The sequence below is a fragment of the Lissotriton vulgaris genome, chromosome 1_1 (genome assembly GCF_964263255.1).
Source record: "Lissotriton vulgaris chromosome 1_1, aLisVul1.2, whole genome shotgun sequence".
Classification (NCBI taxonomy): Eukaryota; Metazoa; Chordata; class Amphibia; order Caudata; family Salamandridae; genus Lissotriton; species Lissotriton vulgaris.
The window spans coordinates 1,032,403,830-1,032,429,109 of NC_141685.1; the positions used below are offsets into that span (position 1 = coordinate 1,032,403,830).

General features: G+C 47.2%; 1 protein-coding gene across 3 annotated transcripts in view; it reads right to left on the reverse strand.

Annotated features, from left to right (window-relative positions):
• LOC147748463 (A.superbus venom factor 1-like) overlaps nucleotides 1-25,280 on the reverse strand; it is a 1,277,467-nt gene that overhangs the window by 1,033,701 nt on the left and 218,486 nt on the right. For all 3 annotated transcript variants that reach the window (XM_086962056.1, XM_086962049.1, XM_086962065.1), the window contains 2 exons: nucleotides 19,991-20,094; nucleotides 8,580-8,662 (listed from right to left, as the gene is read on the reverse strand). In XM_086962056.1, coding sequence (XP_086818182.1) covers nucleotides 8,580-8,662; nucleotides 19,991-20,094 — 187 coding nt within the window. The remainder of the gene's footprint in view (nucleotides 1-8,579; nucleotides 8,663-19,990; nucleotides 20,095-25,280) is intronic.

Genomic DNA, 25,280 nt, shown 5'->3' on the forward strand with positions numbered 1-25,280 from the left:
CTATTGAAAAGCAGGTTCCGCTGCCTCCACAAAAGCGGAGGCGCACGTCAGTACACACACACCCATCATCTGCTGCAAAATCATTGCAACTTGTGCTATGCTGCACAACCTTGCCTCAAAGAAAGGTACCAAAGTTGAATTAACTGATTTTGAAGACAATGAGGATGCATTTGCACATTCAGAGTCCAACGCAGCAGGAGTGGCACCAGCAACAGATGGGAGACAAAGACGGGTAGAGATCACACACAACTATTTTTAAGTAAGTAAGGAGACACAGCCATTTGTTGTATGTAATGACTTCGTTTTAATATCTGGGCACTACGCCACAACACAAACGGCCAAACTTGGCAGTCCAATTTGTGACAGCCATAGATGGAATTCATGGGTTACTTCACCCAATTCAGTTCTGAAAGTGTGGGCTGCATCAGTGTCTGCGGCCACGCACAACAGTGCTGGATGCCATCAGTTGACTGTTATCACTGGCTGTGGAACCAGTGCCAGCCCCATGCCATCTGCTACTCCTCTGAGTGTCTGTTGCAGGGGGTAATGCTGCTCCAACTGGTCGTGTCCTCGCTGTCCCCAACTTCCACAGCACCAGTAGTGGCAGACTGAGTCGTCAGCAGCACCTCAAGTGTAGTGGTTACCTTTACCAGCCCCCTAGAGACATCAGTGCTGCAGTGCTCCAGCCCCTACTGCTTGGCCACGGTGCGCCTGCAGAGCAGAGAAGTGGCAGTTGCTAGGCAGTTCACTGCCCTCATATGGTGTTCCATTTTCTGCCTCTCCCTGCACCGTGTTACCCTGTCCTCATCCATGCAGCACATACACAATCAAGAGATCTAATCTAACCTGGAGTCAAGAAAACAACGGGCCTAGGCTTAGATTTTGATAATAGTAATGTCTCAGATGTGTAACCTTTATGACTGATTGTTCATGTCTTTTTAGCGCCGAGACGCCTCCGGGCATTTGTTCGCCCTTTACCAAATTTCATAAATAAATAAATAAATAAATTGTATGTCTCTCCCTTTGTGTAATCCTTTTTCATTGTATAACCCAGTGCAAAATATTTAGTATTGTGCTTTTTAAACAAATGAAGTGTATGATATTATGTTTTTGAATTTTTTTTTAATTGTGAATGTACTTTTTATATTATGCAGTACTTTTCTCTATAAATTGTCTAATGATTTCGTGCAAAAGTAAAAGACTTTTTAAATAAATGTTTTAAACTATACTATAAATGTGTGGATAGATTGTAATAATTGTGGCCCAGCAGGAACTCATGCAAATAGGCATGAAAATATTAGTGTGTTAGCCAAGGGATAAATCTTTTCTCTACTCATCCATTTTGCTGCACAGAAGCCTCACTGCCTGGGACATGTCCTGCAGGCCTGCAGACATCTCCTTCATGCCCTCAGCTATTGAGCTAATGCCCTTCTCAATGTTCACCCTGTTGTTATTGAGGTGCTTCATTTGTCGCTGTACAGACTGAATTGCCTTGCCTTGTAGGCACTGCACCTTCCCCATGTTTGCCTCCAGCCCTGCGAAGACACCATGACCCTCACCCTGTAGAGGTGGACTGCTTTCCTGAGCCCTGCAGCGGTGTCTGGCACCTGTGTGTGCTACCTCAGAGGTGAACAGCAAACCAGCATTACTGCCATCCAGTGGCACAGTTGATGTCCCCCCTTGTGTCTTCTGAGGATGACTCCACCTCCTGGAGTGTGGCAACAGCATGCCTCCTGGGTCTAACCACTGCAAGTGGTGTTGCTGCTGGTGAGGCTAGCAGTAGTGGTGACGCTGGCAGTGGTGCCGATGCTAGCTGTGGTGGCGAGGCTGGCTGTGTTAGCGAGGCTGGCTGTGGTGGTGTGGTGTCCTACACTTGTATTGGCCTTCTCTGTTCTGTCCTTCCGGGGTGCCCTTTCTCCTTTGTCCTGAGCAGTCCTGCGCGATGTCTCGCCTGTGGACGGAAATTGTACATTAGCTCAGTGGTCCTGCAGCCCTGCATTGCAAAATTAAATATTAATTTCTGCCACATTGGGGACTTTAATTACTGGTTCCAGCACGAGGACGCTGGCCCGCATGCTTCCGATTTGTTCGAGGGCCTTTCGAGCCTGAACTTTATTCAACTAGTCAGGTCTGCCACCCATAAGGGTGGCCACATCCTCGATCATATCTGGACTCATGGGGTCAAGTCCTCCCGCCCATTAGTAACACCTTGTGTGTGGTCAGATCACTTCATGATTGACACCACAATATCAGCGGTTGGCCAGATTAGGGTCCCCCCAAGGGAGGGCGGCATGGCCCGCAAGTGGAAGGCTGTTGACTCCCCCAAACTGCTTGCCCATCTGTCTCAAACTCGTCCCCTGCTACCTAATGACACCGGTACCGATAAGCTTCATGGGCTGGTAGTAGACTGGCTCACGACAGCCAGCGACATCTTTGCCCCCCTAACTAAGTTTCCTCAATCCAGGCACAGCAATTCCCACAAATGGTTCACCCCTCATCTCAACTCCCTCCACCTGGAACTTCGCCAACTCGAGCGTAAGTGGAGGAGAGACTACCACCCCTCAAGTAGAGATGCCTATGTGGTCGCCCGCAACAGGTACAAACTTGTCATTCTTACAGCAAAAAAAGCCTATGCCTCAGAATTTTTTTTATCTGCCCCCTGTCAATCGAAAGAAATTTTTAAAATCCTAAATTAATTTACTTCCGACCCCAGGACGCTCCCTACCCAGACCCCCACACAGGAAGCATGTAACACTCTTAGCACCTATTTTATTGAAAAAATTGTATTGATTAAGGACACCATTCCAGTTACTCTTCCTGGCGCTGGTTCTGTTCCCCCTCCTCACAATACCTTTTCGTTCACTCAATTCCCCCCCCTAGACCCCACTTCTCTGGCCACTCTTGCCACTCGTATCAAATCCGGATCCCCTGACGACTGCTGCCCCCCATCCATACTTCGGGACATCTGCCACTCCTTACCCGACTGCATCCTCCCCCTGTTAAACTCTTCTCTTTCTTCCGGTACGGTGCCAGGATCCTTCAAGGAGGCCATGCTGGTGCCCCTCTTGAAGAAGCCAGGGGCCGATCCCGCTGTTCCAGCGAATTACCGTCCTATCTCCCTTCTACCTTTCTTCTCTAAAATCCTGGAGGCCCACGTCACGACCTGTCTCTCACAGTTTATCGAGAGTTCCAACTTTCTCGAGGCCAACCAGGCCGGCTTCAGACCCGGCCACTCTACGGAGACAGTGATCTTGGCCGTGCTGGATGCCTTGAGAGACGGGGTTGACAAGGGTACCCCCCAGGCCCTGGTATTATTAGATCTGTCGGCCGCTTTCGACACGGTGGATCATAACATCCTTTTCCGCCGTGTCGAGCAGGCTGGCATCCAGGGCCTGGCGCTGGCCTGGGTCAAATCCTTCCTGGCCGGCAGGTCTCAGACCCTCAGTCTGAGCACTTTCAGGGCTCCTAGGGAGCACTCGCCATGCGGGGTCCCCCAGGGCTCTTCTCTATCCCCTCTTCTTTTCAATCTCTATCTTCGCCCCCTTCTTCTTTCTCTGAGGCAGTGGGACGTCACCGTGTTTAATTACGCGGACGACCTGCAACTCATCTTTCCTCTCACCTCCTCTTCTGCTATCCCCAACTTCCAGGCAGTCATGTCCCACATTCTCCAGTGGATGGGCCACAACCAGTTAAAATTGAACCCCGGCAAGACGGAGCTCCTCCTTCCCGGTAGGAGCGCCACCTCCTGGGGGCCACAATTTTGGCCGGCGGAACTTGGTCCCTCTCCCACCCCCACGACCTCGGTGAAGAATCTAGGGGTCACAATTGACTCCAGCTTATCCCTTGGGCCACAGGTAGGGACGGTGGTCTCGTCCTGTATTTACCAGCTACGCAGGATCAGGAAAGTGGCATCCCTCTTTACACCTGATGCCCTCCTGCAGGTCATCATGGCCCTCGTCCTCTCCCGCTTAGATTTTTCCAATGCGATTTATCACGGTTTGCCTAAAACATCGGTGGCCAGACTGCAAGTGATTCAAAATCAAGCGGCGAGATTGGCCCTAGGGATCCCGAAGTGGCAATCTGCTAGGCCCCTTCTTGCCAAACTCCACTGGCTCCCTGTCACCGCAAGGGCGGCTTTCAAGGTCGGCTGCCTTACTTTTAAATCGCTGACCGGGCCTTGTCCCGCCTTTGTGAAATCTCTTATTAGACCCTACTGTCCATCCCGGAATCTGAGATCCACTCATCTTCACCTCTTGACTGTCCCCCCCTACAAGCTTTGCAGATCTGGAGGCCGGAGATTCGCACACCTGGCCCCCAAGCTTTGGAACTCTTTCCCTCTGTCTCTCAAAACTTCTAACTCCCTGATACTTTTTCGCAAGTCCTTAAAAACTTGGCTTTTCCCTCAATCCGGTTAGTCCCTCTGTCCTCTCTATGTCCAACCAGCGCCAGGAAACCCATGGTGTCAGTGCGCTCTATAAGCACCCCTTACAATACAATACAATACAATACACCCTATCTCATTGTCCTCTGCCTGCTTATCGCTGATGTGTGTCACATGCCTTGTTGTTCAGTGCGATTACTGTCATGATAGGGGTTTCACTGACTACATCTCCCATAATGCATTGCTGGTCTTAACAAAAACCTGTACTGGAGTGGGATTCACAAAACCTAATTGGGGATTTGGGATAGGGGAAGGGGGGGGGGGGGGGGGTGCACAATGCTGCGCATGCTTCTTGCCTTGTTTAGTAGCAGCTCTGGCAGTACTGTCTGCATCCCCGATTCCACATACACTTTCTGGCTCTATCGTGGACTCCACAAGCTTCTCAAGTTCAGTCAAGGCAGGTGCCCTGTTCCTCCCTCCTCCTGTGTGGCTGGCTTGTCTTTTTAGATCTGCCATCTTCTTTTAGGTGATGATCCTGATGCCATACCACTTTTTCTTGAGCACTTCAATGTCCCGTAGGGTCACTCCTATGGCATTCACCTGCGCCCGGATTCCCAGACAGATTTTTCTTTTTTCCGATTCAGCCACTTGCAGGGACTGTTTCCCAAACAGCTTGGTATGCTGTTTTACTACCTCTTCCATAAGGACCTGCAGTTCCTTTTGGCTGAATTTCAGTTTCCTCTTCCTTTCTCCTCCTTCTCTTTCTGTGTCCTGGCTGGCCATTGGGCACGTTTTGCTGGAAAAGTTCACCCAGTGGACTCTCTGTTGCTCTCCTCTGCACTCCCAGCCTCTCCAGAAGGTTCTGATTGAGTGCGCCTGCCTGGGTGTGGCCACTTCCTGGCTGGGAGAGGTGGTGGCTGATTCCTCAATTGCTGTTTTTTTTAAATTCATGAATCGGTATTTACTGATTCGGTATTTACCGATTCAGTAATATTTACCAATTCAGTATTTTCCAATTCGGTAAATACCGATCGGTATTGTGGAATCGGTAAAAATGTTACGTCTTTTACCAAATCAGTAATATTTACCGATTTTTTACGTACATCGGAAATACCGACTTCTAAATACCAATTCGGTATTTAGGAATCTGTATTTCCAAGCTATCTACATAGGGCCCTAAATTACCGTGGTTAGGGGAGAGAGCACAAGCACTTTTGCACTGGTCAACAGTGGTAAAAGGCACAGAGTCCTAAAGCCAGCAAAAACAAGGTCCGAAAAGTGGAGGAGGAAGGCACAAAGTTGTGGGGGAAGATCGCCCTAACTCTTTCAGGTCTAACAGTTGTGATATAAAAATGGTCTGGGAATGTTTAGGCTAATTGCTTAGGTAAAGGGTTAGAGTTGAGATGAGATGAGACATAGGCAATGAATTTGTGTTAGGATAAGAGATCAGAAATGGGTAAATGGGTAACAGTAGGATAAAGGGTAGAAGAAGGGTTAGTACAGGATGACAATGTGACGTGTGTGTGTTATTTGTTGTGAGTTTGATTTACTTACTCCTAGGACTTGGCAAGAACTAAATGAACTTCAGCTACATATTAACATGTAAACTTTAGAATCTTAAGAGGATGCACTTTCTTTTTGACCTCACTCTATATATTTCCCAAAGAAATACAAGTTAGCTGTAACTAATTTGTTCCAACTTTTATTCCGCTACATAGATCGAGCATGTCAGACAGAGGAGCTGTCTGGTTTGCTAAAGATATCTTGGGGTCATTCAGAAAGCTGGCCTAGGACTGCATTCCACCTGTTGCTTACTATTGACTTTGTGCTTTGTAACTCACATTTTCTGGATTTTTATTTGCTAGCTTTATTTTTCAGCTTGAGTTTGCCCCTCCCATTGCACAAAACGTGTTTACTGTATTCGTCCACAAACTCGCTTTCAATAAACAGGCCTTTAAATATTGTTCTTATCTTTTCACAATTGCTGTGCATTTAAAGGCAGAGGTCAAATGTCATGCTTTCTCTTCCAGGTAGCGTAGTGGTTATTTTTCTTTCTCTGACTCCGAAGTGGTAGAACTTATGTGACAATCCCACTGAGTACCCGTATAAGATGAGAGGGTGTAACATGTTTTTTTTCTAGCACATAACAAAAGAAAGCACATTGCTGATGTTTCAGAGTATATCAGAATGAGTAAAAATAAAGCACATGTTTTTTGTAAGTCTGAATTGTGGTGGAAAACAAATATCTGAATACAATCAAAACACATCAATAATTAGGTGATGACATTTGCACCTTTCATTTGTGTGCAGTAAAAGTGTATGTAAGTGCAAATGTAATTATCTTCTCAACTGAGAATGGGTTGTCTGTAATTGCAGTGTGCTACCACACCATACACACGCCACATTACTCCACTCCACTTAACACCCCTCCACTCTATGCCACACCACTCTATTCTGTGACATTCCACTTCACTCTACGCCCCTCCACTCTAAGACATTATGCGACACGGCATGTCACTCAACTCCACAACACTATAATCTAAGCCACTCACTCCACACCACAACATTTCACTCCACTCTAAGCCCCTTAACTTCACACCACTTACCCCACTCAACTCTACCATAATCAACCCTGCTCCAATGTACCCAACTCCACTCCAATGTACCCCACTCCACTCTACTACCTCAGTCCAATTTACCCCACTCCATTCCAATTTACCCCACTCTAAACTCCACTGCAATCTATCCAACTCATCTCCACTCTAATCTATCCCACTCCATGCCATAACACTCATCTCCATTCTACACTCCTTTACTCCACAGCACTTACTTCACTCCACCCTACCCCGCTCCAAAGTACTCCACGCCACTCCGATCTATCACACTCCATTCCATACCAATGTGCCCCAGTCTACCCCACTACACTACAATCTACACAGTATACTCCACTACAATCTACCCTGCCCCATTCAATCTGTCCCACTCCTCTCCAATCTACCCCACTCCAATCTACCTACCCTAATTTATACACCCCACCCCAGTCTAACCTTATCACTCCAATCTACCCCACTTCAATCTTCCCCACTGTAACTCAATCTATCCAGTTCACTTCAATCTACACCAATACACTCCACTGTGACTCAATCTACCCCACTCTACTCTACCCCAATCTACCCCACTCCAATCTACCCCACACCACTTCATTCTACCCCAAGCCAATCAATCTAACCCAATCAATCCCACCCCACTCCAGTGTACCCCACACCACCCCAATCTGCCCCAATCTATTCCACTCCACTATAATTCGCCCCAATTCAATCTGACCCACTGCCCAACTCCAATCTACCCCAATCTACTCTGATCCAATCTACCCCAATCTACTCCTCTCTACCCTAATCAATCCCACTCCATGCCTCATATCTACACCACCCTTTCCCAATCTACCACGTACCTCTCCAATCTACTCTACTCCCCCAATCTACCATACTCCACTCCAATCTACACCACTCCAAACTACACCAATCTACCCCACTTCATTCCATTCTAACCTACTATAACCCTCCCAATCTACCCTACTCCAATCAGCCCCACTGCACCCCAGTCTACTCTACTCCACTTCAATCTACCCCAATCCACCCATGTCACTCTACCCCAATCTACCCTACTCCACTCCAATCTACGCCAATATATCCCACGCCACTCTTTGTCAATCTACCCTGATCTACCCTACTCTTATCTATCCCACTCCAATTTACCCCACTCTAATTTACCTAATCTACTCCACCCCAATCTACCATAAATCAATCTACCCCACTCCAATCTACCATGCTAATCTACCAAACTCCCCACTTCAATCTACCCCACTTCAATCTACTCTATTCACCCACTCCATTCTACCCCACTCTACACCAATCTACCCCACTCTACCCCAATCTATCCCATTCTACTCTACCCCAATAGGCTCCACTCCAATCTACCCCCCCACACTCTAAGCCACTAACTTTTAGCCTTCATGAACAGCAGCCACACTGCTATATAGCATCGCTAAAACCCATTGCCAAAGACATCAGCGTGTGCATTGGCGAGACATATTGGCTTTGCCAATGCTTGTTTAATTACACTATTTTTGAACACATTTGTAATTTTTCTTACACAAAATCATTGTGGCAACTGGAAGGATATCACAGGATGTTCTTACCGTACTCTTTTACATCAAACTGTCTGGTATAGTTCTGCAGAGGTGAATCTTCAAACCGGGCTATAATTGTCCAGGTCCCGAGGCTGAAAAGGAAACATTGTGAGTATTATAGCTACCTTAACTTTTTTTTTGGATCTCAGATTCATTTTCACACATTTCCCGAATGAGAGATCTGAATTTTGTCATGTTTATTATTTGAATTGTGTTTTCAATAATATAGTGCACCACATTCCTGACGATAAGTTGAAGCGCATTAGGGGACGTGTAAAACGCTAGATATACTGCAGACTGTCCTTGACTGGAAGAATGCTGGATTGTTTTGCGGCCTATGTGGGAAATGTTCTTGTGTTGGGCTTGATGACCAGAGTGGCACCTCTAACATGTCATCTGTCATTGTGTTTAAGTCTGTATTGCATCATAGCAGAGTGAGGGATAGAACGCATGATCACTGTGTTGTTATAGTGGCCTGTTGGATTTGACCTGTTTGCAGGACACTCCCGCGCCGCATGGCCACCAGCTGTAGCGTGTGCTACTCCCTCCCGCTGCCGCCCTCAGCCTCGCTGAGCCTGCCCCGTGGACCCCGCCCCCCCGCTGCATCTCCCGTCCTTTGTCGCCTTGCTGCTGTTTTCCTGTCTGTTGAGTGCTGTACTTGTGTGCCCCGTCCTTGGTTCATTGTTTTACTGTGTGACTGCTAATCTATTTTTTTTTCTCTCCCCCTGCGCCGATCACCTCGCTCTGCCCCTGTGACCCGCTCCCCGCTACCCGCCGCCGTGCTCACGGCCACGCCCCCTTTGCCTTCTGTGCCCTCCCCGCTCCCGCCTCCCAGCTGCTCCGCCCTCCCTCCCACTTCGCCATATATGGCGACCGCGCGTACGTGCAGCGGGCACGCCGACTGAGCGCCGAAGGTGCGCCAAAGGTAAGCCCGTCTGCGCCCGTCCATGCCTGGCCCGCGCCGAGCGCCCGGACCCCTGTCTCCCACAGTCACCAGCCCTCCCGCCGGACCTACGCGGCCACCGAACTCAACGCACTCAACGCCGGCCGATTCCCGGGTTGCTACCGAGCCAACCCGAGACGCACCCACGGACCCTTCTGCTGCAACTCCTGCAAGTTCACCTGCATCCGGAACTGCACCACTCCAGCAGTGCCCAAGACCTCGACGAGCAACAGCAGCAGCCACCTGCAGTGCATCCTGCTCAACACCCGCTCCGTCCACAGACACGCCGTCGAGCTCTGAAACCTGCTCGACACCACAACCCCAGGTGTCGCCTTCCTCACGGAAACCAGGATGAACGCCTCCTCAGCACCCGACATCGCCATCTCCATCCCGCACGGCTACAAGATCATCCGGAGGGACCGCGTCAACCAGACAGGAGGAGGCATCGCCATCATCCACAGGAACTCCATCCGCATCACGACCAACACCGATGACACCCTCGCACCCGTCGAGCACCTGCACTTCCAGATCCACATCAACCCCAAGACCACCCTCAGAGGCACCCTCATCTACAGACCCCCGGGACCACGCACACAATTCAGCGAGGACATCGCCGACTTCGTCAGCCCGCATGCCCTCCCCTCCGCTGACTACATCCTCCTCGGGGACCTCAACTTCCACCTGGAGAACAACAACGACCGCAACACCAACACCCTGCTGGACAACCTCGCTAACCTCGGACTCAAGCAACTGGTGACCACCCCCACCCACTACGCCGGACACACACTCAAATCCGTCTTCTCATCCAGCAAGGACATCGCCTTCAGCCACGCCACCGGACTCCACTGGACGGACCACAGCTGCGTCCACTTCAGCTTCAAAAGGACCCCGATCCACCACCAACAGCAACAGGTTGCACGCAGAAGCTGGAATAAGATCACAGCCGACCAGCTCGCGATTTCCCTGAGCAAGAACCCACCTACCAGCGCAACGAGCCCCAGCCAAGCGGCCACCAACCTCACGAAGTGGATCAGCGACTGCGCAGATGACCTCGCCCCTCTGAGGACCCCGCCTAGCAGACCCGGCAGCAAGAAAGCCCCATGGTTCACCGACGAACTCAAGAGCTCTAAGAAGGACTGCAGAGCCCTTGAGAAAGCCTGGCGCAGAGACCCAACACCGGACAACATGACTGCCCTCAAGCTCGCCACCCGAAAACACCACCAACTGATCCACAACACCAAGAAAACTACATTCAAGGAACGACTGGACAACAACGCACACAACAGCAAGGAACTCTTCAATATCGTTAAAGAGCTCTCCAACCCCAACGCCGGAAACAACGACATCACCCCTTCGCAAGACCTCTGCAACTCCCTAACCTCCTACTTCCAAAACAAGATCGCGGACATACACAACAGCTTCAGCACTCAACCGACGCACGCCACGACCGAACCACCGCCCCCCACCACCACCCTCCGCGCCTGGACCCCGATCAGCACCAAAGACACCATCCGCACGATGAACTCCATCCACTCCGGATCTCCGACCGACCCTTGCCCTCACCACGTCTTCAACAAGGCCTACGCTGTCATCGCACCTCACCTGTGGGACATCATCAACACCTCCTTCAACACCGCTACCTTCCCGGAGAGCTGGAAGCACGCCGAACTCAGCGCCCTACTAAAGAAGCCATCAGCCAACCCCACCGATCTCAAGAACTACCGACCCATCTCGCTGCTCCCGTTTCAAGCAAAGTCATCGAGAAGACCGTCAACAAGCAGCTGGCCGCCTTCCTCGAGACGAACGGATCCCTAGACCTCTCGCAGTCTGGCTTCCGGGCCAACCACAGCACCGAGACCACCCTGATCGCAGCAACCGACGACATCCGAGCCCTGCTCGACAACGGAGAAAAAGTGGCCCTCATCCTCCTAGACCTCTCCGCGGCCTTCGACACTGTCTGCCACCGTACACTAGTACAGCGCCTCAGCAACGTCGGAATCCAGGAGAAGGCACTGGAGTGGATCACCTCCTTCCTCGCCGAAAGGACACAGAGAGTCCGCCTCCCCCGTTCAGATCAGAAGCCACCGAAGTCATCTGCAGCGTTCCTCAAGTCTCCTCGCTGAGCCCAACCCTCTTCAATGTCTACATGAGTCCCCTCGCATCCATCGCACGCCAGCACAACCTCAACATCATCTCCTATGCTGACGACACCCAGCTGATCCTCTCCCTCACCAACGACCCCGCCACTGCCAGAGCCAACCTACACGAAGGGATGAAAGAGGTAGCCGAATGGATGAAGACCATCCGCCTGAAACTGAACTCGGACAAGACGGAAGTCCTCATCCTGGGATCCTCACCCTCCGCCTGGGACAGTTCCTGGTGGCCCCCGCCCTAGGCAGCGCACCCAAACCAACAGACCACGCACGCAACCTGGGCGTCATCCTGGACTCCTCCCTCTCCATGACCAGACAAGTCAACGCCGTCTCCTCGTCGTGCTTCAACATCCTACGCATGCTACGCAAGATCTTCCGTGGATCCCCACCGAGACCAGGAAGACGGTTACCCAGGCCCTCGTCACCAGCTGACTGGACTACGGCAACTCCCTCTACGCCGAAACCACCGCCAAACTCCAGAAGAGACTCCAGCGGATCCAGAACGCCTCATTACGACTCATCCTGGACATCCCCCGTCGCAACCACATCTCTGGACACCTGAGAGACCTGCACTGGCTCCCGGTCAACAAGAGAATCACCTTCCGTCTCCTCACCCACGCACACAAAGCCCTGCACAACCAAGGCCCAGGATACCTCAACAGCCGCCTCAACTTCTACGCTCCCAAACGCCAGCTTCGATCGACCGGCCACACCCTCGCCACCGTCCCCCGCATCCGAAGAGCCACCACAGGGGGCTACCTCGCCGCCAAGACTTGGAACTCCCTCCCGACTTACCTCCGCCTGACCCAGGACCACCTTGCCTTCAGGAAGCAGCTCAAGACCTGGCTGTTCGAGCTGTAGCGAACCCCCCCTCCCCTAGCGCCTTGAGACCCTCCGGGTGAGTAGTGCACTATACAAATGCTTTGATTGTTCGATTGATTGATAATGACAGTGGGCATCCTGTGAAGGAAGCGTTTTAGTGCTGTGCATGATAAGTAGCCGATTTAGTGCATGTGTCATTAAGAGATGTCAGTCACAATAGTAGGGTTAGTGGGTGACTTCATGTATGCCTACTCTGATAAGAGCAAGTGCAGAGATAGGTCACAATATAATGCTGTATTTGGGTATGCACTGGAAGCCCCGTCCACTGTCCACCCATATGTGTCATTGCCCTTTGTAGATGCTGGCTTCTGATTCCTACATAGGCTTGTTAGTCCCTCTTGGTACCGCCTTGTCTTCATTTGTTACCACCCCTACCGACTGGACCTTTTACTTGGCTCGTTGCATGGTCTCCGTTATCTAGTGGGTGAGCACTATTTTCTTTAATGGTTTTTCCCTATTCCACCCACACAACTCCGCATCCCGCTTTTACATCGTTACGTATTTTTTCAAATAATTTGCAGCGCTATCCGCTTTCAGTTTAGCGGTCGTGCTGTTTTATTTATTGAACTTACAAATCGGGTCGCTTTCACGTAGGCGGCTGAGCTGCCTTTAATCTCCAGTGGGGTCTGCTTTCACTTTAGCGGCAGCGCTGCTTTATGTAATTAATCTCCATTGCAGGCGGCTTTCACTTTAGCGGGCGCACTGCTTTATTTAATCAATCTCCAGTGCAGGTCGCTTTCACTTTAGTGGCCTCTTTTAATGTATCTTTACTACTATTATAAAGAGAGAAGTGTGTCCTTTGAGCCAGGTACACTCGAAAACTACACCACCAATCCAAACATCCAATACATCTTTGAAGATGTCAGGGCAAGCAGATGAACATAGGCTATATTTAAAAAACAAATATACGTTATTTAAAAAATTTAATATAAAAAAAGTAGTCCCTTGAAAGAAGCGCCGGCCGCGACATGCGTGCTGACATCAGAGGAGCGCGGGAAGGAGTGGCGTACACTCTTGCGGTCTCTTTCTTACTTCAGCAATAGTGGCTACAGAACAGTTTAAAGAATTCCTTTTTCCCTCGGGTAGCCTGTTCCATGGTCCTTGTATGCACCTTAAAAAGGCTCATGAAGGTAGGCGTGCACGAGTGCGAGTTAATCTGTGCTCAGTGGGTGTGTCAATAACAGGCATTTCTTTTAGAGCAAGGTTTTTTAGGATTGTGAACTTTGAACACGCTTGTCGTTTACCGGCATTTACAGAGGAGGTCGACCCTGAGCCATGCAGGTGGCATCAGGGTAATGACGTCCCGATCCGTATTTCAAGTCCAAACAGACGTCATCACAGGAGCATGCTGATTGCCCATTGTCGATGTTTGTTAGCCATGCAGACCTGAGAAAAGAGACCCCTCTCTGTTCCTCGGATGGCCCCCTGAATGGAGGGTTAATTAGACAGGGCATTTCCCAGAGCAAGGGGTGTTACCCTGAGAAAAAGGCATTGTCTCAGACGTCATGAAAGACGCTTTTCCCATATGGAGGCGTACCGCTGTGGGGTGATGATGGCGCGCGGGGTTTTCCACGTGAAGGGTAAATTCCCGAAAGAAGGGGCTTTGTGCAGAGGATCACAGATTAGCTAAGGCATGCCGAGACTCTTTTTTTTCACAACAGCAACCGGCAGCCAGACATCTCCGTGCCAGGCCTGAGTGAGTTTTTTCACTTTGATTGCTCGACGTCACGTGAACCGGGATGACTCCTCCCAGAGTTGATTAGGTTGTGAAAAATCCAGGACAGGAGAACAGCGTCCTTGGTGCAATGAATAATAATATTACAAATTGGTTTTTGTAAAGTGCTTACATCTTACCCCTCAACGGTTTCAAGGCGCTGGGAACTGTGGGGGAGATTATGTGAGCTTGCAACAGAAAAGCTTAAGCAGCCTTAACATCAGGGCGGGCGGGGGCCCAGAAGCAGCCTTTTGCTCCCGGACAACGTCGGGACGGGCTGCTAGTATTGCATATTGTACTGGATAGTAATTGCATTTGTATAGTGCGTAATACCCCTGACAATGCTTCTCATTGACACTGCTCTCTGAAGGGCTCCTCCGTTCACTGATTAACATGCTTATATGTGCAATGCTCTGTAAGTAAGTCAGTTAAAAGCTCGCCGCTGACAACTGCTGTTACCTCTTGGTCGGTCACTAGTTCAACTCTGACATGGTCAACACAGCTTTCTTTCCTAAGATGACCGTGCTGTCTTAAATTGGACGATAAAAGCACCCGCTCTTTATAGCGGTTAATGGATGGACTGAGGTATAAAGCTCTCTACATAAAATTGAAGCTCATAATTCCTGTTCTGAGTGTGAAACAGTTAAGGTAAACGTGTCTGCTATTTAGCACCAATGACCCCTCTCTACCTCTAAAGGTGTGATGCACTCTGCGCTGCAGTAGGGGTAATGTTACACCTCAGCTTTTCGAAGGTAAAACTCCATCATCCCTCGGGCTATATCTGAGCTCAGCTGTCAGCGATGTGAATTAGCTGATAGGCGCACTACATAAAATATGCAAACAAAATCGGCAGAATAGCTCAGTGAGTTGAACGCCTGTCTCTGAAATAGGCCGTGATATGTACATCACGCCTTTGAATTGCAAAAGGCGACAGATGCATCTCTGCATGTGATTTTAGGGGATAGGGCATCAAAGGCTACAGATTAAATGGATAGAGCCACCTACAACGAGAAATTGTGATCAGTTTACACACCCACACACATGTGTGTGTGATATATAAAACCATTAACCTTGGGTTCTGGAGCAGCATGTTTCCACTGAAAAGCACTTTAGTGCCTTAGTGTCTCGTCAGAGGTATTACACACTATACAAATGCAATTACTATCTAGTACAATACAATATACATCAACGGCACATTGCATGCTGGGACATGTAGTTTCATTGGTCACATTACAGTAAGGGGGTTTACAAGTCAAAGCATGCAGACACCGGATTTGGACTTTGTAACCCTGGTGACCTGGCTCCTTTTGGCAGCCATGTATTTATCCTTTTCTACATCTGAGAAAAAGTGAATGCTGTGGTGTCCCAGTTCAAACAGTTGTATTGGTGTGTACCAGCCTAACATGAACACTATTTTTAGTTAGCCAACCAACATGGTATCTCATTATTAAGGGGGCTGGATGTCTCCATGTCATCAAGGACACTAGTCTATTCCTGATCTTTTATTTCACAACACATAGCATTATGCCTTGCTTCCCACATAAGGCCACAATTGGACTATCCCACCAGACCACAAGTGTTTGTGAGAGGAAATCTGAGGATTGGACTATTGTGTCTTTTGTGACATGGAGTCCTCTGGTACTCTTTTAATGGAAGCAATGACGTTTTTGGTAGCGGAGAAGTGACACTGTAGAGCTTGAATGCTTAAAATCAAACATAAAAACATTATAAAGTGAGAAATCTTAATTATACAAAAACCCGCAGCAACTTTGCAGGACTGTGCTGTCATTATTTTTTACACTGCAACTCTTGTCCCAGCCGTTCTTTACTTCACAATCATTTTACAAATCCAGTATCTCTTCTCTAGTTCCTCTCTCCACACCCCTTGAATCTTTTCACTGTCAAATCTCTCTAGTCTCAGGAAATCTACTCACAGCCCTTTCATCGCTTAGCTCTCATATCTTGCTACATACTCTACAACTTTTCACAGCCCCATTTCTCCACAGCCCTTCACTGACCCTTCTTTTTGGAGCCCAGCATCTCTCGAAGTCCCCATCATTTCTCAACAGCTCCTGCATCTGATCTCTGTCACACCTATATAGACTCTGCATCTCTTCACTCTCCCATCTCTCCTCAGTCCCCACATCTATTCACTAGCTCATCTACCCACAGTCTTAATATGTCTCTATTCAATGCCTCCTCTTTCAATAGGCCATGCATTTTATCACTTCCACATCCCCTGAATATCTCCATTATCTCATCTGTCTACAATTTGCATATTGTTAGCTTTGAGAACAGAGGCTGAGGGATGGTGTGATTTTCCAATGATCAAGCCATTTGTTAAAGAAGGAAATACAGTAGTACTTGCTCCCAGGGCTATATCTTTACCACCACAGTGGACCATGGGACTAGGCACTGCCTCCCCTCCCCAGATAATATGAAGTCCAGGTTTATTTTGTAACTTAGTAGTAGATTTTAAAGTAATTCCTAATACTCATAATCTTGCCAAAAAGGAAGCAGGCATATGCTTTCAGAAACTGATTGTCTAAGCACATTTGGTCAAATGTGGAGGCCAGGATTAAAATGCAGGTCTCAAGGTTCCACAGTTAACAACTAACCCATTACACTGCCCTTTCAAGGGAAGTTTGAATAAGTTGCGCACACACCCTTCAGAAGTGAAATGGGCAACCGCTCAGCTCCCTGCCTAGGGAATGTTAGTTCTGAGGGTCATGCTGATAATGAATACTTAGTGGTAATAATCTGGTATATTTTTTTATCACAGTCTCTACTGTATGTTCGAGGAGCTGTCAGCAGCACATGCTGCAGTCCGAATGTCCAAACATTAGGCCCCATTCACAAAGGTAAGCTGAGACAAAAGTCTAAGTTTATGACTTTCGGTATTCATAAAGGGCATTTATGAGTAGTAAAGTTAGACTTCCATGTCAGTTTAACATTGTGAATTTGGCCCAAAGTGTCTTTCTTTCTTATCGCTATCCATTGAGGCATAAGATTTAAGGCAGAGGTTAGGCAGTGGATGGCCAACTAGAAGACCATCTGGTTAATATTCAGATGTTCTTTGATTAAATAAGAGGATATGTAGAGAAAAGGCTTCAGTCCTCATCGGTTCAGCAGGGATGTAGCTTGGTCAGTAAGATTTGTGCTGGAAGGGGTGAGCTACAGATTTTCCAACAATCACATGGGCATTTAATGTTAAAATACAAAATACAACAAGGATGGCACATGAGAGGTGCTTAAGGGGCATCAGAAAGAAAGAAGGAATGCGGATTGGTAGGGATACTAAAATCATAGAAAACACAATATTTCGTAAAATGACCAACATTTTGGAAGACTTTGAAAACTGAGAGAGGGACGGTGTGTTTGCCCAAACAAAAAACCTTTTAGCCCCACCGTATTTGTTCAATAACTTGAAAAGAGGGCAAATTATGTTAATTCACATAAATAATACCAATGTGCCACAACCTGCTGTGTATCATGTTTCTCATGGCAGCATTGCGCCATGTCTGAAGCAGAGGTTAACACCACCATTGTAGTTGTGCCAATTTTATCTTTTTGCTATGTACACTAATATCCCATTTACTCCCCCTGCAATTGAGTGATAGAAGTGGTATGACATCCACTGCTTAGGTTCAAAGTGTCAGGACCAACGTTCTATGAAATGGTGTGCCACATAGATCAAGGTAGGTCTATTGATGTTGCCTAATGGCCAGAACTGCCGACTTTTGAGAGTCGGCTCAACATCCTGTGATTGGGGGCAAATCACTTAATCTCCCTCTGCCTACCAAACATGAATGTGTCCTTGTGTAATGTAACTGGTGCTCATGTTAAGTGCGTCAATTACTTTGGGTCGAGTTCACACTGTATAAAACTGCACACAAAAAAACAAGCGTTTGCAATGCAAAAGTTCTCGCATTTACGCGAGTTTAAGCCATTGGCATTGCAAATGACAATGCCTTTTATTTATGTTTTAAAAACCAAAACATAAATAAAAGGCAGTCATTTACAATGCCAATAGCTCAAACTCACGTAAATGCAAGACCTATTGCTTTGCAAATGCCTGTTGTATTTATGAAATCATTACATTTCAATTTTTTTTGTTATACCTCTCAAAATGACCTCGTTTTTGTTTAAAATTCCTACACAAGAAAGTCATTTGGGAAGGGTATTCTACAAAACAAATTATCAAAAAGACAACTTGTGTTTTTTCTCTCCACACATGTCCATTTGTATGGTCTTTCCTAAAACTGAAAATTGGATTGCAGTTGCATAGTTCGTTGTGAGTTTTCCTGAAATTTGCAGAGGCAAAGCTGGCCAATTTCTCGCACAAGCTTATCAAAACCTGCAACCTCTGGCAATACAAAGGACCCCACTGCCCACTGTTCACCACCTGAATGGGCCTGCAGGGGCTCCTGAAAGTGTGTCTGACCAGAGCTAGTTTTCGATTAAGCTTACATTGAGCATGCCCTCCAGAACTAAGATGTGCTTAGAGGGAGAGCAGTGACCATGCCTCAGGCAAGTTATTTGAGGGCACAGTAGAATCAAAGATATCTGCCTGTGGGTGCATGAGTTTCTTGCTGTCTTTGCACTCTGCCACTGATTCAGCCTACAGTCGAAGGCTTTAGCTCGCTCTGGCATATTCTCCAGTGAGTTGCTAATCCTGTCACTCTAAAAGGAAGGGGTTGCTTTAGTGTCTGGTGTTACAACAAACTAAATAAGTGATTTAAGAAAATGCGTTCTTCAATATAAACCATGATAATTATTATGGGCGCATTATATTCCATTGCTTTAGATGAACTGTGTCATTATGGACAAGCACGAAACTTAGGGACTTCAATCAATCTAAGCACAGGATTGCTTTTATTGGAGGATTTGTAGGTGCTATTGTGGTTGTGTGGTTATTTGAGCAGAACTTTTAGTCCCTCCCCACTCTGCTGGCTTCCTTTTCTTGCTTAATGATACACAGATGGAGGACCTGATAGTTCCACCTCTTTCAAGACAAAACATGAAACCACTTGGAGATCCCAGAAAAGAGCTAAGGATAACAAAAGGGGCAATAATAAACAACTTGACCAGAGAGTGCAGCCGGTGTTGCACTTGCCTTTTGCACCTCTGGCACTTTGGTAGCATAGAAGACTGCAAATGCATATGATCCAGCTACATAGTGCCTTTGTAAAAATGGATCATGCTGGATTGATCCCAAGTGGGCGTTACTTCATTTTCATGCTGAGTGGCCCATGCAAATGAAATCACACATTTTCCCTGCACCCATATTACAAATGGGATTGCAGTGATTTTGGGAGTTGCACTGATTGTGGGCAAATGCAAAGTTGTGAAGAGACAGCGTACCCATTGTGGAAGCCCCAAATGCGGGTGGGTGAACCAGGAACCCAACCAGGTATCCCCCACTGATGGTTTCATCCACTCACTGCACCTGCCCGTGTGGGCATTCCATACCCCCCCTCAAACATCTGCCAGGTCCTTTGTTTGAAAGACAGACAGACTGGTACGCCTCTTGTTCACCTTTTAGTTCAGCAACATCCCAGTGCAGATGAGAATTTGTACCTGCAATCAGACCGCACATTTCTCCCGATTTGTACTCAATGCCAGGAACAATACTGCAACAAGAGAAGCTCATTGGATAACAGAACATTCAGGACTTGTATTTTTAGTTTTATATACTTACTTTTGAGGCAGGTAGTGGTACACTTACTTGATTATTTCAGGTAATTTGTGGGACAGTGACAATATGCCGCCGCTGCTGGTAGGACCAGTTGGATCGATCAGGTCTCGCTTCACAATGATACCTTCTGGAGTCTGCGGAGAAATAAGTCTTACATATTAAGAGAGGCTGCTACAGGGCTGTCAAAATATAATATGTTTACTACTGCTGTTTTGGCAGCACAAGATGATCTTGCTAATGTTTGGGATTAATTTTCTTTGATTCTTTTAGATGTTTCTGTAGTGGTTGCTCAGAGAAATTTCACTTCTTCTTAAAGGGTTCACCTTCTTGGTGGTAAAAGAATGAAGGTCAGGTAGATAAGCTCCCTCCATGAACTTTCTTCTTGAGGTTACCTCAGCACGGAGAACATGTTCATGTTTTATAACATACCACAACATGTATTTTAGCAAAGAAAACATTCACCCAAGGGCATCTTGTCATTGTATAGCAGGTGTTTATTGTTACCCAATTCAATACAGATTCCAACAGTGGAGGAATGTGTCCACTGAGCGATCAAACCCTTTGTCTTGGATTCAAACACTACTTTTCAAAGAGGCGTAGTAAAAAACTGATAGCCAAATTTTGAGTTTGGTTGAAGTATTTCCTATTCAGTATGTTGTTAGGCTGTAAACATTAGTCAATCAATGGATTGCTTGAAACTCCTCAATTTTTAGAGATGTTGAAGAGAATGGCTGTAGTTTGTCCACCAGAGTGTCAGGATCCACTATGGGAGGAGCTAGTTTTCTAGAGAAACATTTCAGTGGAAATTCAAATATTACCTGTTAATGCTGGTGGGTATTACATCCATGCATGTTAAAGTACATCATCGATGTCTGCACAGCAGAGGCCTCCCTTATCACACTGAGTGTGCACGTATGCTAGAAAGTAAGTGTTGGAAAATTGCTCTTTCAGCAGGGTCTCTCCCAAACGTTTTTCCTTTCTCCTCCACTTTGTCTAACCTCGTTTTTGATTATATAAGGACTCTAAGCACTTTACAACTGCCAACCAGTGCTAAAGTGCATGTGCTCCCTCTCCTATAAATGGTATATTGGTTCATCCCAATTGCATACTTAATTTACTTAGAAGTCCATAGTAAAGTGCACTACATGTGACCAGGGCCTGTACATTAAATCCTACTAGTGGGCCTTCAGCACTGATTGTGCCTCCCACATAAGTAGCCCTCTAACTATGACAAGCTTGTATGTGCGGGAAACACTGCCACATCAACCTGGCAAAATAAACCTCTTCACAAACATATCTTAGAATGTTCTCCAGTCTTCATGTTTCTTTGGCTGCTCAAGGGCTAAACTGTAGGGCGTGCAACCCTGGAATACACTAAGTCCATGCGCATGAATATCTGGAAACACACAATAGCCTAGTCAGGCATCAAGTGCCAGGATGCACAGTGGAAAAGGGTGACTTTTAATCATAATCATACACATTCTTGCTTTGATGACTTCATTTATTCCAATTGTAATCTTAATCCAAAATTATGTTTATGCATAGAGTTCATCATCATTTTCTACAGGTGCCTGCCAGGCTTTCCCAACACATATAAATTCACTCTCCTTCATATTGCATTCAGAGAAATGTGAACCCAATGCATTTCAGGCAGGAACTGCCCTTATTCAGGGGTGATCTGAGAGTCTACCCTGTCCAGTGGTGCCACCCCAGTCCTGGACCCTTGGAAATGGACCTAAGGTCCTTTTCAATAGAACTGATGCATCTTCTCTGCTGAGAGGGCATTCACGAGCAGAACCAATGGGCTGAGCGTCACGTTCCTGTGCAGAACTGATGCAATACTGCTGCTGCGTGGATTGGGCCTGCACAAATGTCTCCAGCATCTTGCGACTGACACACCACCTTCAAAATCATGACTGCTCAAAGTTTTTCCTAGCTCAAGCTCCTCGTATCCCTCGATGACCGCAGCCTCAATGGCCATGCTGAAACTCAGCACCACAGTTATCCCGCTCATCGGAATTGGCGCATCGCCTCAGATGTGCCATGCATCATCAACACTGAATGTCACATCGCAAGCCTCATCAACAGGATCCTTGATGTTGATGACATCTCTAGTTCTACTAATTGCTTTTTTTCTTCATTTTTATCCTATTTTATTTATTAAAGGCAACTCTAGTTTTCTAACTTGGTGTGGGATCTTTTTTTGTGGTGTTTTCACTGTTTTACTGTTTGAAACATTGTACAAATAGTCTACACATTGCCTCTAAGTTTAGCCTGACGACTCTGTGTCAAGCTACCAGAGAGTACAGGTTAATTTAGGATTTGCCTGACTCTTACCCTAACTAGGACTGTGGTTGCTGCTTGACCAGAGCTCATACCCCAGTCAAACAACAACTCAATTTCTAACTGCAAATATTCATTTGCTTCTGTTGTCTACACTACATGGTGCTATGGTTGCCTTTCGTGGAGTTACTGTGACTCCACCACACATGGCAGTAAAATATTTCTCTAAAATTGGGTAGCTATTCTGCAAACTTGGGGACATATGTACAAGCCCCTATTCCCACAACAACATCACTTTTTTCGAAGTTGTGGTGGCAATAGCGGCTTAGCCTTATTTACAAGGCAGCGTTAAGGCACTTGATGTGGGTATTTTTCCCTGATAAAATATTGCAGATTTGACCTGCTGATTTATATATATTACAAACAACTTAATTGCGATATGGACATTAACAGTAGGGGTGGGCAGGACTCGTGGAGTTTCACTCCACGGAATTCCGCATAGGTACATAAAAAACTCAGCACTGTTCTATGGAGTTCTGCCAAAGGGCGGAAATATGCATGTTGCGCTGCAATTTAGTGCTAGTAGTGTTAGCAGCGTTGAAAAATCAGCACGAAAGGCGCCATGCATTGCGCAAGAACATGCACCCATTCTGAGTTGACTTTGCTGGCACTTAAGTAGAAAATCTATTTGAATGGCAGTAAATCTACTCAAGAAGCAGCCCTCAGACTCCGTCCGGGTACGCCAAATCTCACTTGCATTTCTGGAGCCTCATAGAAAAAAAATTATTCCACACAGCCATCGGCATAATTTGGCTGAAACATCATGTTACAAGAAGTAACGTGGAGCCACCAAATTTAGCCAATTGCTGCACATATTGCATAATCATTATTAAAAATGCAGCTCCTAATGTGGGTCTATGCATCTTATCTTGAATGCAATTAAACCAGTGCTGTTGGCTATTTTGGTGCAAAATATTCACTTTGTTTTTAGAACACTCTTTTTCTTATAGAGTGGAGCAGGAACTCAGCCATAGTTTTCTGGTAACCCTTTCAATGAAGAACAGACAAAACCGAACTTTGGTAAGACCGGCAAGAGTCTGTTTTTCAAGCTGAGGCATTCTAATGATCAATTTCCGCACTCAAGAAGTCTTTTGCTTTTCAGGCTTTATTTTGAATCCTGGTTATTCTTAATTGAGCTGGCCTGCCTTCATCAAGCCAGCTTTGGGCATTAATACGCTTGTTCAGAGGAAAGCACACTAAGCCCCGAAAGTACTCTCAATGTCCCTCAATCTGGTGCTAAGTATTCGTAAAACAAGAGTTCCTTTGTAAAATTCAAAGATTTAAAGATTCATTTTTTCAAAGGATCACTTTTACAGTTGCTTAAAAAAGAAAGTACCAGGATTAAGATCCATTATGAGGAAAACATTGTCATTAACATACTTCACTACACTACAAACTGTCCTTGCAGAAGAGGTAGTTTTGTTCCAATTAAAATGACATAATTTTTTAAAGCAAAAATAAGAGGTTTATTAAGTGGTTCAGAAATTGCAGCTGAACTTTTTTTTCTTTCTTGAATTGACATCCACTCTTGGACAGGAGGAGCTAAAATGTAGATCACTCATACCTAAATGTCGGTTTTATCAATAAGGGACTCATGACAATGTCGGTTGGAGTTGCCTCTAACTGACATTGCTGCACTCTCTGGACCACCGACCTCCAGTCGGTGGTCCAGACACCGCAATTACAATGCAACCGCACATGGTGTGTCTCAAGCTCCTATTTCTCTATGGGAGCTTGTGCTGCAGTCGGAAACCGGCCCCACCGTAGCACAAGCTACCATAGAGAAATGGGAGTTCTGTTAATCCTTGCACCGAGTGCCAGGCACATCACGGTGTCTGCCACATGGTGCAGAGATTAACAGGGGGGCACCATAGGTGCCCCCCAGGCCCTCAACCTGAGTCCGCAGAGGCCCCCAAAGTCACTTAGCATCAGGCTTTTCATATCGGAAAGCCCAACATGAAAAGCCTGTGGGAAACCAACATCACAATCCCCACGACGGAAATGCAGTCCATAGGGGATTATATGCGCCCTCTGACTGGCCAATGGGTGCATTGAGCCCACCTGAAAGCCAGTTGGTCTGACCAGCATGTTTAAACACCGACCACCTACATTGTAATTAGGCAGTCCGACTGTAAATCTACGATGACGGTCGGTGAACCTCTGACGAGCGGTTGGAGGATCACCGAACAACATCGTAATAGGGCCCAAGTAAATAACCCTGCACTAGGTGTACTGGACGATTCCACATGGAGGAACCTAAGATAACCCAAGCTCAATAAAAATCAAATGAACAAACTAATTTCATAAAGGAGCTACTTTCGAAGAAGATAGCTAAGTGTGGGGGGGGCGCTAGGTGGCGCACACGCAAGATGGCTGCACTGAGGTGAGGCTCCTTCAGCCGTGCGTGTTATCCTTCAAGTATACGGCTTAAGAGCAACTGTGGATGGCTCAAACTAACATCAAGCTGTAGCACAGTAGCGGATCGGTGAAAGTCTATTACGATTTAGAGTTTTTCTGCAGGAGCTGGAGTGAAACCTCTGAGCCGACCTGTGAGTCCACGCAAGGCCGCTACCAACCACGAGGTGCCCAGGCCTCGCAGTGCGAGAGGTACAACTAGCTGGCAGTTCCTGTGCTGGGCGGCGCAACTGCTGTATACGGAGTGTAGACAGACGGGACAGCATAACACTCACCTCATACCTGAGGCGACTCTTGAGGTGGAACTGACAATGAAGGAGGTGTGCAAAAACTCTGCTTCACCGCAGCTGCGACGCGGGGCATGACAGCAGGTGGAACCTGACCGCTTCGCCCGGTAACACTTTCTTGGAGGCAGCGCTGCTCACGCTGAGGGTGTGGAGCAGCCGAGGAGTGCGGGGCCTGAGCGGGGACACTGGATACGGCACAGCATGGCCCTTGCCCCCATCCCCCCACCCCACAGTGCTGGGAGGAGTGACTGTTAAGCGGCAGCCGCAAAATGAGA